The 15,021-nt window shown below is 48.8% G+C and overlaps 2 protein-coding genes and 1 non-coding gene across 4 annotated transcripts in view; 2 read left to right on the top strand and 1 right to left on the bottom strand.

Annotated features, from left to right (window-relative positions):
• Nucleotides 1-1,260, top strand: part of NCALD (neurocalcin delta) — a 291,637-nt gene extending 290,377 nt beyond the window's left edge. For both annotated transcript variants that reach the window (XM_060116023.1, XM_060116024.1), the window contains exon 5: nucleotides 1,163-1,260. In XM_060116023.1, coding sequence (XP_059972006.1) covers nucleotides 1,163-1,260 — 98 coding nt within the window. The remainder of the gene's footprint in view (nucleotides 1-1,162) is intronic.
• A 9,034-nt stretch (nucleotides 1,261-10,294) lies between these two features.
• GRHL2 (grainyhead like transcription factor 2) overlaps nucleotides 10,295-15,021 on the bottom strand; it is a 115,205-nt gene continuing 110,478 nt past the window's right edge. Inside the window, exons 14-15 of the mRNA XM_060116037.1 lie at nucleotides 12,494-12,558; nucleotides 10,295-10,409 (exon numbers count right to left, since the gene is read on the bottom strand). Of these exons, the coding sequence (XP_059972020.1) occupies nucleotides 10,295-10,409; nucleotides 12,494-12,558 (180 nt within the window). The remainder of the gene's footprint in view (nucleotides 10,410-12,493; nucleotides 12,559-15,021) is intronic.
• On the top strand, nucleotides 13,204-13,308 carry LOC132501120 (U6 spliceosomal RNA). The gene has a single exon (XR_009534158.1). It is a non-coding gene; the product is annotated as a U6 spliceosomal RNA (small nuclear RNA).

The raw sequence follows: 15,021 nt of genomic DNA, 5'->3' as shown, positions 1-15,021 counted from the left end.
CTCGGTCACAATGGGGTCACAGAGCCCTGACGGGGTCAACATTCCCCAAATGCATTTCGTTGCTAAAAGCCCTGTGCTTTCCTAAGGGAAAGGCTTGAGTTTAAAAAAAGGGGGGGGGGCGCGGAGTGGGAGCCGTATCGGGAGGGGCTTTAAGTCTGCAAGGGGTCAGGCTCCGCCCAGCCAGGAGACTTGGTGCTTTGGCTCAGGGCTTCTGGACCCCAAGGCGGGACGCCACGCCGGAGCCGAGGCCTCATCTAGACCCTCCCGCTGTTAGATTGCTCTTGGAGAAGCTCTTTGCATCTAACCCCTGGCTGCTGACTTGAAGAGAAAAGTCTGGGCCCCCAGCAGGTTAGCTGGGAAGCCAATCCGGGAGCACGCGGGTAGTTAGCCCGAGGGAGCGGATACATACGCTGAATGCAGGGTTTACCCTGCCGCAACAAGAAAGGGAGGGAAGCTTTGCCTCCCCGCCAACAAGATGACCGAGGAAACTTCTCGAAGGGAATTTAATACATACTCTAGCTTGGGCAAGAAGGAGAAAGACATCGAGGAGGAGTGGAATCCCAGGCAGCCAGTCTCCCCCGTCCAGCCCATTGGGGTAGGAGGAAAGTGCCCTGATTGACGGGAGGGACCCCTCGCGGCACCTCTCTGCTTCTCGGAGCTCACAGCCCTCGCCTGGGTGGAAGGGCGGCCGTCCTCACACCTTGGCCCAAAGCAGGGGCCCTCTGCCCACATGCAAACCTAGGTGTAGCCAAGTGACCCTGAGGAGCCCAGAGGGCCCAGTGAGCCCGTGGGGATGGCCTTGGCGCTGCAGGAGCCCAGCTCAGTCTCTGAAAGGCGTGAGCGCCATCTGATCCACAGACACCGAGTCCCTCCGGGGCGCCTGCAGCTGGAGGGGCCACGAAGGCAGGGGCCACGTCGCGGCCACCCAGCAGCCCCGCAGCCCAGGGCCGTGCACACAGAGCTCTCAGGAGGCCGCGTGCTGCGCTGTGCGATGCTCAATGAGCCCCGGGGTCTCAGCTCGGAGAGACGGAAGGTCGGCCTCACGGCGGGTGTGAGACCCCGAGAAGAGGTGGGCTGCCGCCGCCGGCCCCAAGGTGCAGCGGGAAGCCTACATCCGTGCAGCGGCCGCCAGCTGCCACTCACCAGTCCTCTTGCTTTCTAGGAAAACTCTCCCTGGAAGAGTTCATCCGAGGGGCCAAGAGCGACCCGTCCATAGTGCGCCTCCTGCAGTGCGACCCCAGCAGCGCCGGCCACTTCTGAGCTGGAAGCCCCACCAACTGTAGAGCTGCTTGTGTTCCCTTTGGAGTTTACTTTTTAACAACAAAAACATTTTTTTTTTTGCCAAACAATATTGACGGTGATGCTGTTCCCCGTGTGGTTGGATGCACCTCCCTCCGTGTGCCGCCTGCAGCTTCTTTTGTCGTGGACGCTTCATGGGAATGTCTAGAGCCCCCCGCGCTTGTGGAGAGCATGAACAGTGCTGCCGTGCACAGACTTTGTGGTGTTCATTGTTCTGACGATTTTTCATCGTTATTATTATTACTTTCCCTTTGATTCGAAAGTCTGTGTTCTAAAACCGAAGACTGGGGGAGGCAAGAGAAGAGAAAACAATCCAGTCCAGTGATTCTATTGCAAGCTTGAGGGCCCTGCTTGGAAAACAAAATTCCCCACCTGGGTCTGGAGTAACACATGCCCTAGGGGTGATGGCACCAGATGCTAGATTTCCCAGGGACCAGGAATCCTCTGGGGCCAGGCTATTAAAGGGGCCTGGGGGATTCCCGCCTGGAGGCCCACCCCATCCTCTTCCCCAGCAGGCTTTAGTTTCTAAGCTGTGAACATTTCAAGGTAAATTCATAGAAGAGAGGAAAAAGATGGCTCAGCTATTTCTTCCCAGGTTTACACTAGTTGAGCTAAGATGAGTTTCTCTGGAAATTAAACACAAATGGTAATTTATATTTCAAAACCAGACCCATCTTGTTGCCTATTTAGTTTAAAAAAAAAAGATTTCTGTATATAAAATACTGGGTATTACAGACGAAATTAAGTGTTTTGCCTTGTTTAAATGAAATGCATGTTTAGTGAGCACTAATACAATCTTATTACAGGAGACTGTTTTTAGTAGCTTGTTGTGAAGTAAGCCAGCTATAATGAATGTCTATGTCTTATTTTAAAGTCATATCCATCTTTGCACAAATGCACCAATCAACAGGTATATTTTATATATTCCAGAAAAGTACAAAGTAACTATGACCAGGGCCCAACCTTAATGTTGAATGCTTTTCCAGTGGTAGTGCCTAGGCAATAGAAGTGGGGCAAGTTTGAGTGGGATGTGTCAACTGGAGCACCAGAAGGTTCATATTTATTAGAGATGTGGGTTTGCCCACCCAGCCCAGCAGCCCGTTGACAGTCCTGGATCAGAGGTGCGGTGCTTTTCTGAGCAGATAATATTCTGTAGCTGTTCCCACCCCCACCCCAAATAGCATAACTTCTCGGGACTTCCCAGTGCTTTAATCCACATGTATGGTTAGGAAGCCGTAGCTGGAATGTTGGCTTTTCCATGCCTCTAGCAGCCCTGAAAAGAGTCAGAGGTTGGGCATCATCCGATTCATCTTGTAGAAGGCACAGGCAAGTGTGTCTGTGATTTCCAAGGCCCACCCTGGGGAATCCAAGAGTATCTTGCATCATCGTGTTCTCTGAATGCAAATTTCTATTTACAGAAGTGACAGTACAAATTTGAGTTGCTGTTTGGTCTGATGACCTCATACATCCTAATTTGAATTGAAAGGTAAGAGTACAAGTTGCTGGTCACAGGTAAGTCATATTTTCACAAGCAGTAGGCATGGGGAAGTCTAAACACTCAAGGATGTAAACGGGGAGATCCTGCCCCAAGAGAAGGCAGAGAGGTCTCCTTGGCTGCGGCCAAGCTACTTCCTGTAGACCATGAACCACAGAAATATAAACTTATAACCATGAGGAAAATGATGCTGAGCCCATTCTAACCTCTAGATTCCTGAGTATTACTCGATTCCATTTAAACTGATAGTAAAAATCTGAATTTGTATGGTTGACCAAAACGAACCAACTTGGCAGCGTGAAATTTTGAGACCTGGACTCAGTAAAATAATCTTCATCTTCCTCTGAGTGTCAGTTTTTTTTTATAGTGGTTCTATACCGTGAAACTTGCTGAGTGCCTCCATTGGCCAAGTGGTAAAATCTGGTTTTGAAAACTAGGGAATTAACCTAAGACGTGGCGTGCACGGTGGCAAGGGGACCCGGCACCTCTGTAGGTGATGTTCAGGAGCTGCCTCCCTCTTTCTCCCGCTCTTGATTGAAGACCTAATTCCTCCTTTAGTTCTCCTTAGATGGCGGAGTCAGTTAATGTTGGGGAAAGCCCACCTGGGCCCTGTCCTCAGTCATGACATCTTACTGAGCCAGACGCACTCCGTTCCCTAGAACCTAGAGCTGGAGTGAGATGCAGGGGAGAGCGTCTCCAGCTGTTAAGAAAACAAAGCAGTCACACTGCACGCCCGGGATGGATGGAAAATAGTCCTCGTCCTTGCCTGCCACTGACCCTGTCTTTATTTTCTTGAGGGTTGTTTTCTCATTCTCCTCCTTCCCAGGAAGGCCTTTGTATGTCTGATCCAATGCACTCGATTGTGGCCAAGGGACTCGGCAGCACCGAGAAGGCTGAATGCCTAAAAGCTTATGTCACTCCTGTGCTGGGCTGTTCATTGTCATTGCTGTGTTGAGGGACCTCTGGAAATGGAGTCTGTTCTGTCTGAAATCAGGCCAGCCTGTGATGTTCAAGGGACTGGAATAAAGTGGCTTACAACGTGAAGGATGATACAGAGTGGTCGACTGTTCATATCCTTGTTTAGGGTGGGGAAGGGATGTTGAGGGCATAGTCCCATCCTGTTGATATGCCCTGGGGGCACTTTCCACAAGTGAATTTAGTAATTTATGAATCCCTTCCTGTGGAGTGGGTCCTGTATCAGTTGACTTTTGTGTTACTCTAGCTTGGCATTCAGGAATGTTGCTGATTTAATATGATGGTCTGGGACATGAGGTTTCTGTGCCTAAACTGCTGCTCCAGCTGAATCTGTGCCCGAGTGAGGGCCCAGATGCTGTGCTCGCCACCTCCTGGGTGTGGTTTCTGCTCTACAGGCACAAGGAAGCAGGGTTTGTGAAAGCGGGGATGAGAGGGTCTGCTGGACCCAAAGCCCTGTCCGAAAGCAACCTTGGTCTACATGTGGGCTAACTTACTTCCCTCCGCTCATGGCCTTCACTTTCTTACCTCCTCTCCTTCCTCACAACTGGAGCTATAAATTCTAGTCTCAACATTAGGTGCACCGGAAGGAGAAACTGAGGCAACTTCCTCTTCAGTGGGAAATTAACATCCCCCTCTCCCCTCTCGGGGGCTCTCAGGCTGGAGAAGAGTCTATAGGAAAACTGACATGATACAGAGCCCATGGCCTCAAAGCCAGTTCAGATCAAGGTGCTTGTTGCTGCTGTCCTTGGCCTTGCCTCCAGCACAGAGGCCATGAATGTAGGAAAAAGGGGCTGAATGTCAGCTATGGTAGGTGTCTCATGGGCCAACCAGACCTCATGTAGGAGCTGAGTTGGCCTGGAGGGGAGTCTTTGTGTACCCCACAGTTTCTCTCTATAGCCCAGCAGTGGCCCTGAGGCCCATGAGAACTGAGCATGAGTAATGCCATGTTACTCATGGCAGTGATGGTAAGGAGGTGGCTGGGACCCTCCAAGCTGATCAGGAGCCTTCACTCGCACACCTGTTGGAGGTGAACCTGTTAATTTCCAGCACATTTACAAGCCTGATGCTCCTATTTTCAGTACTGTCCCAACCCAGCTCTGGATCCCCTGACAGCCTAGTTCAGGCATTTGTTGGCGGAGGAGGGGGGGCATAGGCCAAGTGAGGAAGAACCTGCCTCTTTTCTCAGTCAAGGCAGGGGGAGATCACGAGAGCTCCCTTTGGAAGAAATGGAGATGCTTCACGCAGGCCTCTCTTATCTTTGTCAGGAGTATGCTTTCACTTTCCTGAAATGTTCTGTTTTTTTTTTTTTTTTAAGGTGGCTGAAGAAACGAAAGAAAATTGAGCCCTGTATTTTCCAAGACAGTAGAGTATCAGTCAGATCCACCTAAAATAGAAAGACTGTTGCAGAGTGAAAAGATGTCCACACCAAGGGTCTAACCAATGGTATATTCATTTCAAATAGATTTCTCTACACTTGAATGATGACCACATGTCCAGGACTTAGATAGGTCCTGGGCATTTGCTACCCTGGGTGTTAATGTACCATTGACCCTCAGAGATACAGGGGCTCAGACACTCGAGTTGGCAGCCTTCCTAAAGTGAGATTAGCATTTGGTGACCTCTCATCACATTGTGAAAGTCTAAGGGTAAGAGGGGATTGTATGCCTTAGGACTGGGGTGACTGCTGAGCCCTGGCTCTCCCAGAGTGAACCCCTATCCCGGTACTGATGATGCCAGGTTGTTATCACTGGGCACATCGCAGCCTCTGAGGATGGACTGCATTTAATGTGCCTCTTATTCCCCAGCACCGGGCACGATGCCCGGTCCATAGTAACTGAGCTGAGCTGGCATAGTGATGAAGGCAAGAGCTGGTACTGGACCCTGTGGCCCTGACAGCTTTACCTACTGGAGCCCCAGTACGGGGAGGTGGGGGGGCGGGGGCGGTGGCACACATGGGGAGCAGGGTTCACAGCAGGACTGTGGCTGCCGTGGGTCAAGGGAGGGCTGCCTCAGGGCGGATGTGGAGACCAGTGCACGCCCGGCAGGACGTGCTCGGGCCTGTGGGGAATACATTCAGACCTCCCACTGAGGCTGTGGAAGACGGATCGTGGCAAAGAGGCCTTTGGCCCATTTCTAATCCCACGTTCTCTCCAGAAGCCTCCTCAACGAGCACTTCTCCTGACCTCCTCTTTGCTGCCCACTGGTCCAAGCACGGAGGCTGCTGAGGATGCCAAGGGGGTCAAAGTTGGTCAGAGAAAGCTTTCCCTAGGCGAATTTTTAGCCAAGATTTGAAAGCTGTGGACATGGACAGACAGACAGGTGGAAGAACATAGAAGCGCTCCTTGTTTGGAACAGAGAGGCTCTCGGGAGCTAATCGTGGAGGACGGCTGAAGGAGTGTGCATGGCCACTGAGGAAATGCCGAGAAGTACTGGGATTTGAATACAGCGTGAAGTAAGTCAGAAAGAGAAAAACAAATACCATATGCTAACACGTACATATGGAATCTAAGAGAAAAAAAAAATGGTCATGAAGAACCTAGGGGTAAGATGGGAATAAAGACACAGACCTACTAGAGCACGGACTTGAGGACACGGAGAGAGGGAAGGGTAAGCTGGGACAAAGTGAGAGAGAGGCATGGACATATATACACTACTAAATGTAAAATAGATAGCTAGTGGGAAGCAGCCGCATAGCACAGGGAGATCAGCTCGGTGCTTTGTGACCACCTAGAAGGGGGGAGATGGGGAGGGTGGGAGGGAGGGAGACGCAAGAGGGAAGAGATATGGGAACATATGTATATGTATAACTGATTCACTTTGTTATAAAGCAGAAACTAACACACCATTGTAAAGCAATTATACTCCAATGAAGATGTTAAAAAAAAAAAAAAAATCCTTCAGCAGAAGCATCTGCTTGGCCATACAGGGCTTCTTCAGATGAGCCATGTGGCTGTGTGGTTGGAATTGTCCATGGAAAAGAGGAAGAAGGGGTCAGGGATTCTTACTTTCTCCCTCCCATCTTCAGTTTCCTAGTGATCAAAGTTTGTTCCATGGGAATTAGCACACCACACTTAAAAAAAAAAAAGAAAAGAAAAGAAAAGAAATACTGGGATTTGAGCTGACAGATACTAACGAGGCTGTGGGTTCCAGGGCAAGAGACTGTCATGATGAGGTTGGCGTTTCAGGAACGTGGTTTTAGTCTCTGTGGAGAGGTGGGTGAGGATGAACTAAGGGACGGGAAAGCTCTGGTGGTACATTTAAGTGGTGGTGAGGGAGCTGGGAGTGAGGAAGGCAAATGCAGATGGACAGAGCCTACTTCCTGCCCTGGGAACTGGAAGAATAGCCACGCTGGTGGCCTGTCATGCTCACACCAAAGGCCTCATGATGTCTTCAGCTCTCTTCTCATTTAACCTTGGGGTTGGGCACAACAAAGCAACCAGAAGAGGAAACGTCTGCTGTGTTGGAGCCCAGGACCTGAGTTGCCCAAGGGGAGCCTAGAACCTTCCCCGCTCACACAGAGGCTTCTTTCCAGTCAAGCAAAGAGCCCCAATACCAACCTCACCGAAAACACCAGACATTTCGAGTGTTAGGAATATTTATTTTTTTCTTCTTAAAAATGTACAAAAAATAAAATAACTGTATTTATAGTTTATAGATTTCCCCTCTCCCATTTACAAAACTATTAAGTTACATTTGCCTTTGTTTTTTTTTGTTTTTTTGTTTTTTAACACGAGAGCAAATTGTCCATCTAGCAGTCTTCCTTGCTTGTCTTTAAGAAAGGGCTGTTCATAGAATTTGGCACAAGCCCTCTGCTTCTGTTGCATTCGCGTAATTTTAAATAAGAAGGAAAATAAATGTTTGATTCAGTTCATGGTCCTTAAGTTTCTGGGCTGGGACGTGCCTTAGTCTTTTAGGATCTAATTCCAAGATGACACCCGACTGCATTTTTCTGTTGGACCCAGTTTCTAAACACCCGTAAAGTAAGCAATTTGGGTAAGTATAAGAAAAACACTTGTTTCACATGTCCCTCGTCTTACATGAATGTTTTTTTTAAAGCTTATTTATTAAGGGACCAAAAAAAGAAGAGGAGGCAAGTTTTCCTATCTCTCTGGAGTGTTTTTCTTGGACAATTTTGCTCATCAAAGCTCTGCTCATATACATAGTGAAGGCCACATCGAAGCTAAGCCATGGGCACACCGAGAACACAGAGGGTACATGGTAAGATGGGGACAGATCAAATGAGATGGGACACTCTGCACCACCCTTTGCTGGCACTGACCTCATATGCTTTGTTCTGGCAGTGGTCACCGCGATCATTGCCCAGGGACCTGGGACAAAGGCAAAAGCCTCTTTGATTCATCTTCTGCCTAGGGCAGGATCAGCCAACATTTTTTTCCACAGAGGCTGGAGAGAGAAGGCCAGGTAACCCGTGTCAGATTGCCAAAGAAAGATTTTCTCTTTTTCCTACTCTGGAGTGCTGTGCCCCAGCCCAATAGTATTCGCCATTACGTCTGCCGATCACGTCTGAAACCAGCCCTCAGGCAAGGAGCATGGGAGGCGCATTGTACATCATGCACTCCCAACAATGAGCCCCATTAGTACCCAGGAGGGTCCCCAAGATGCCAGTCCAGAGCATGGCAGTCACAGAGTGGAGGAGGAGGCAACAGACTGGAGGAGAGGTGAATCCAGCATGTAACCTTTGGCACCACGGAGAGAAGTGATGTGTCCAGAAGACACGGAAAGGTGCCTGCTCACCACACCCAGAGATCTTCCTAGGCTCCGCACCTGCCCGCCATTCGACTCAAATCCTCTGCAGCCTCCAGGACAAACAGCTGGACTGGAAGCAGCCCTTCCATCAGGCTCTGGGCCTCAGGGGCAATGGGGTGGGAGGGCAGGGAGCCCTTGAAGAGAAAGCCCCCAGGTAAGACATCAAAGTGCTTTACAAACAAATGGGTCCTTACAGAGAACCTGTCCTAGACCTGGGACCTTGGGTGGAGGGTGTGCTCTCTAGTAGAAAGCTAGTGCTTCAACCCACAAAGGTGAACACAGACCCCTAGACCATGTTCCTGTTCCCTCAAAGAGAACTGTGGCCTGGACGGTCCATGACATCGTGATCGTTTGGGGAAGCGTTTCTTTTCCTCTTCATCTGCCAGGGCACCCAGGAGGAGGGCAAACCACCTCTCTCCGTCTTCCCCTGGACGCTGCTTTCCGAAGAGCCAGGGCTCTTGGGGCGTCCTCGCTCGCTCCCTCCACACCCAGCAGCTGGGAGCAGAGGTGGCGGAGCCCGGCCTCTCCTGTGCTGGCTGAGCCCCGGGAGGCCGCCATGGCCTGGAGACCCAGAGCTGAACTGTCGGCCTCGCTCTCAGGACCGCAGTTGGGCTTTAAGGGGGCCACTTGTGATGAAGGACGTGCTTGTAAACTGCGAGGCACTCACAGTGGCCAGGATCCTCACGATAGCCAAGGAGTTCTGCAGCGGGCCCAAGAGACGGGGCCTGGTGGCAACTCCCCTGCGGTCTCTCCAGAAAGTTCAGGCGGTGCCGACACCAAAGCGGGAGGAGCTGGGGCCTCAATCTGACCTTTGCCACAAGACCACTCAGAGGGAGGGTCAGGCAAAGCGCATCGCTGTGAGATAAACTCAGTGGCCTCCGGGGCGGGCAGTGCCCGTGGAGAGGGAACAGGGCGCCCTCTGCGGACAGGGACCAAGGCCCCGCGCGTGCCCACGGGAGTAGCTGTCTCGGCGCCCACTGCAGTCACCCGACACCCCGAAGGCCACTTCCGTCGCCCAGCACGTCTCCTGAATGGCACAGAGGCAGAAGCCTCTTGGAGAAAGCAGGGTCTCCAGGTATGTGCCTCCCCCGGCCAGTGGCAGTAAACATGCCCACATAGCACAGGTAGAATATATTATTGCCATATTATAAACACTATGTACACGGGTAGCCAGGCACACCTTCTAGGTTACTTACTAATTACACAGTGGCTGAATGTCTTCCTGTACACGGCCTGCTGGCCACTCGCCGGGAACCCCTGGGGGTATCGGCGAGATGACCGTCCCCGACAGCCTGAAGATTTCTAACCAGGAAGGGGCCTCCACCTCTCCCCCAACCTCTGATGAAGGCAACGGCTCGTTCTGTCCGTCCACTCAGGAGACGTGAGGCGGTGAGACGGCAGGGGCGAGCATCCTCAGGCCCTTCGGGATGAATGGATTGAAGGGGAGGGCTCTGGACGGTGGCACCTGGAGCCAGCAGTGACCTGCAGAGCCCTGGCGGGCCTGGGCCCTGGGCTTCCGGAGAAAGGTGGACAATAAATAAGGATCCAACAGGCGCAAGGCCCTTTCCCGAGGGGCTCGGGCTGCGGCTCCATGGCAGGAGCCGGCAGGCGGACCATACACGGGGCTTGGGGCCTCGGCCCGCTCCCCAGCGCGGTCGTGTAACAGCAGTCATGAGATGGGCTAGGTGGGTCTGCAGGGCCCGGGCTTCCGGCTGCCCCGGGGAGAAAGGCCCTGAGGGCTGCTGCCCGGAGCGGGGCTCAGATCTCCGTGAGCGTGATCTTGAAGCCTTCCACCGTGCTCTCCATGTTGAGGATGAAGGTGTCCTCATTCGAGTAGTGTTCGATGATGTTGTCATCCATGTTCACCAGGATGCTGCCGGGGATGGGGGGACAGAGAGGCCGTGACCAAGGCGCTCGTGCAAGGGCAGGCTCCAGGCTGGGGGCTCCCTCAGCCATGCTGTTGCAAGGGAGGCCAGGAAGGGGGGCGGGGGCTGGAGGGGAGAGGAGACAGGCAGGGAGAGAGGCTCCCACTCTGCAGCGGCCCCCAAACTGGCCCCCAGAAGCCACTTGGAGGAAAGCAAACCCTCGATTTCTCAGAACTAACTCCTTATGAAACAGGATTTCAGAGCTCATTCAACCCAAACCTTTTGCTTTCTAGATTGGTAAAGTACTGCCGAGAAGTTAACAGAGCCTGAAATCACAAAGTTAGCTATTGACAGGGCCAGGTCCCCGAACTATTTTCATTAAACCATATTGCCTCTTGAAAATGCATTTTAAAAAAGTACTCCACACTTAGGAGAAGAGGAAAATAAACAAGAGCTGCAGGTACCCTTCCTCAAGCATGTAGTGTGTTCCAGTGTTTTGGAGACCTTGTGTTCAGTCCTCAGGGCAACCTTGAAGGCAGGTGCGGGCATCACCACGTGGCAAATGAGAAACCTGAGCTCAGCAAGGTGAGATCGTGTCCCCAAGTTCACTCAGCTGGTTCACGGCCGAGCTAGGTTTTGAAACTGTCTTTGCCTCACTCTGAAGTTCATACTTTTACCACATGTGACCTACTCCTTGGTTAACCATCTGTGTTGGGTTTGGTTTTAAGAAAACCAACAACTTCCAGGGCCTGTCTATGATTTGGAAGTCCTTGAACCAATCCCCTTCTCTGAAGTCAGATTTTGGTTTGAGAACTGACTCTCATTTTACAGCTATGTGTCATCAGGCAAGTTGTTTAGCCTTTCCACAAAAATAAGAATAACAACCCTGCTTTAGACAGTTGTTGTTAGGATTAAAGTATTTAGCCCAGGGCCTGAGACAGGGCTCAGTGGAAGTGAAATGTTACCATCGGCATGTGCATCGACACAGGGTTTCTGCTCAACATGAGACCTTGAGACACCGCTCAAATCTCACCAGCGAAGGAATACACTCAGCCTCTTGCACTGACTTTGGAAAGAACTGTAACATGCATTTTAGTGAGCTTTTCAACCAGGGCTCAAGTGGAAAGGGTTTCCTGCTTGGCTCCAAATTAACCGAGAGACCACATCACTCAAAAAGCCTGAGTATCCCAGATAATCAATTTCCTTTATGAAAGAGGCCCAGAGAAGAGTTTAAAGACCTATTTCTGCTTTTTGTAAGAAAATAGCTCCAGAAGCTGACTCTAATGGAGACCCTCTCCTGGCACTAAATCCAGCTCCGTGGCAACTAAACTTGGAGCCTCATACACAGGAGGCCCTGGGAGGGCTGGAGACAGCAGATGTGCGAGCTAAACATAAACACTAGGGCTTTGGGGCCACGGACCTGGGTTAAATCTGCGCCTCACCTACTGAACATGAGACTTTGGGCAAGTTGCTTAGCCTCCATCAGCAATAAATTATGGATAAGAATCTACCTCACTGAGTGGTGAGGAATAATAGAACAATACACATAAAGCACTTAGCAGGGGACCCAGAACCTACTGAGCACCAGATAAATGAGAGCTGTTGTTCTTAACAGTGAGAACAAGCAGGTCCAGTAATCATTTCGATCATTATGTTAGTCATGACCTCAGAAGGATCCTCTATGCCCTGAATCCTTTGTATTCCTACTGTGCTGCCCTGAAACCAGCCCCAAGAGCAGCACTTGATTCCCTATAAACTCTGCTCTCTGCAGAAGGGCGACCTTGCCACTGTCCCCAGGGCCACTCTCACCACTTTCAGACCCCTCTCTTCTACCCACTAATCCTGTCATTGGAGGGTGGCATCTCAGCTGACGTCATGACAATGCACTCTCACCCCCTGCTCTCTCTCATTAAAGGTCTTTAAAATGCGTGGCCCATGTAAGCTGCTCAGCACGCCTTTGGAAGGATGACAAATTTTTATAAAAGGCAGACAACAGAACTAACGAAAGACGGGCACCATCTTGTTTTTTTTTTAAGGCACTGTATAGACATATCTGATTGGGAAATCAATTTAAGTTCCGTTTCTTTCTTACCCTTTTTTGCTTTTCTTGTAAAGCTTTGTTATCTTTTCCACGGGCAGCCCATATTTCTCAGATATCTGCAACCAATAACAAAAAGGCAGGTGAGTGTGGAAGGGGAGCCAAGTAGAGATGAGAGAAAATTCCAACTTCACTGTCCTGGAAATGTTTCTGGGTGCCAGTGGCCTTCACTCATGAGTCAGGCTCTCAAAAAGGCTCACTTGCAAGGTTTTCCCTTTGGACAAACCATAAATCAGTCAACAAAAAATTCACCCACAGGAGAATTTAATCAATGATAAAGGTGTCATTTCAGGCCAGTCAGAAAAAGATGGACTCTAATCATGATGTTGGATTAAATAGGTAGCCATATAGGAAAAAATTAACAAGTCAGATCCCTTCTCCACGACTTCCATCAAAATAAATATCACCAAAGATTTACAGGGAAAAGGTGAAACCATGCAAGAAGAAACCATGAATCAATTCTTTGTATACATATCATCTTTAAGTAAGGAAGATGCCAAGCAAGCTATGAAACCTGCAGAAAAAAAGGCCAAAATGTTGATAAAGCAGCATAAAATGAAAAATACCAGTATAGGCAAAACCACCCAAAAAGCTGAGGACAAACAATACACTGGGAAACATTTTTGCAACACAAATGACAGACATGGAACTAACTTTCTTAAGTTAGAAAGAACACCTCCAAATTTAAAAAAAAGGACTAACATGCTCCCTTTGGCAGCGCATATACTAAAATTGGAACGCTACAGAGAAGATGAGCATGGACCCTGCACATGGATAACGTGCAAGTTCGTGAATCAGTCCATATTCTTTAATACAAATGAATGTATTTACAAAACAGAAACAGACTCAAGCAGACATAGAAAAACAAACTTACGGTTACCAAAGGGGAAAGGGGGGACGGAGGGATAAATTAGGAGTCTGGGATCAACAGATACACACTACTGTATATAAAATAGATAATCAATAGGCCCTACTGTATAGCACAGGGAACTATATTCAATACCTTATAATAACCTATAATGCAAGATAATCTGAAAAATATATATGTATAACTGAATCACTTTGCTGTACACCTGACACTAACATAATATTGTAAATCAACCATGCTTCAATTAAAAGAAAGAAAAAGACTAACAATTCAATGGGAAAAGGAAGACAACAACATAAAGAAGTAATTCACAGAAAAAATCCAATAGGACAATAAGCAAATAAGAAAATGCACCGCCTCACTATTAATTTAAAAATTCAAATTAAAACAACAGCAGGATACTACCTTTAATCTATGAGATTAACAAAAACTGAAAAATTGATAATACAGTGCCAGCCAAAGAATAAGAAACAGCAACTCTCATAACCCATAGATAGGAGAGCAACAAGCTCAATCTTTCTGGAGGGAAATTTGATAGAAGCTATTGAAATTTAAAAGGCATGTATCTTTTGACCCATATAGTCCACATCTAGTAATTTGGTGTACAGAAATACACTCAGATGTATGCAAAGCTCTTCAAAGCATCACTGTTCATAACACAGATAACTGTATATAACACATTCATTAAGCACATTTTGATATTTGCACAGTTGAAAACCACGCCGTCATGCAATCATTAAAAGAAATGCAGGATGCCTATATGAAAAAAATGTCCTTAACATACTAAGTGAAAAAACACAAATTGCAAAACGCTGTATATAGTGTGATCCCACTTGTATTTTTTAAAAAGTATATATGTAAGTAAATAGAAAATATCTGAAAGACCCACCAATCTATTAACAGTGGCTACCCTGGAAGAATGGACAGAAACAAAGAGATTCTTTTTCTTTTCACATTGTACAATTCTGTACTATTTATTTTTACAGTGACCATGATTCAGTTTTATAAATATAAAACTATAAATATAAAGTGATATAATAATAGTTTAGAGATGGATTCTGGAGATGCCTACCCAAAATGCTTTTCCTCTCCCAAATCCAAGCCACCCACCTCTCGTGAGCCCAGTGGCTGGCAGGGCTTACAAACAGCGCAGGTGAGGTTTGGGACTTGGACTACTGGGCAGTCAAGCAGGGGCTAGGAAAAGAAGCCAAAGAGCCCTGGGACAAAGGTGGGATAGCTTTGACTCCTGGGAAGAGCTTATTCTCCAGAGAATCGGATTCCCACCCATCCATCCCTTACACTGCCCAGGAAGAACTCCCACCCCCTCCCCCAAGCCCCAAAGGAGCAGAACAGGTGGGCCGAGGGCTGAGACAGCAAAGGTAGACTGGGAAGCAAATGGCCTGCCTGTCGCACATCACTGCTCCGTCACTGATGGAACTGCCTCACAGCCATACTGGAGCCCAAATGAGCCCAACACATAAAATAACACGGCCTGCGGGCAGCAAAGAAAATGGGACAGAACTTACGTGGACGGCATCCGTGTGAACAGAACATAAAAGAGCACTTATGAAGACTGCTGTACAGCACACAAGTGTAAATTCTGATCTAAATATATGATTATTGAACTAAAAAATCTGTAAAGGTCAATAAATGA

This window comes from Mesoplodon densirostris, chromosome 13 (assembly GCF_025265405.1).
Source record: "Mesoplodon densirostris isolate mMesDen1 chromosome 13, mMesDen1 primary haplotype, whole genome shotgun sequence".
Lineage (NCBI taxonomy): Eukaryota > Metazoa > Chordata > Mammalia > Artiodactyla > Ziphiidae > Mesoplodon > Mesoplodon densirostris.
Note: the sequence above shows the minus strand (reverse complement) of the source record. Positions and strands in the feature narration are given on the sequence as shown.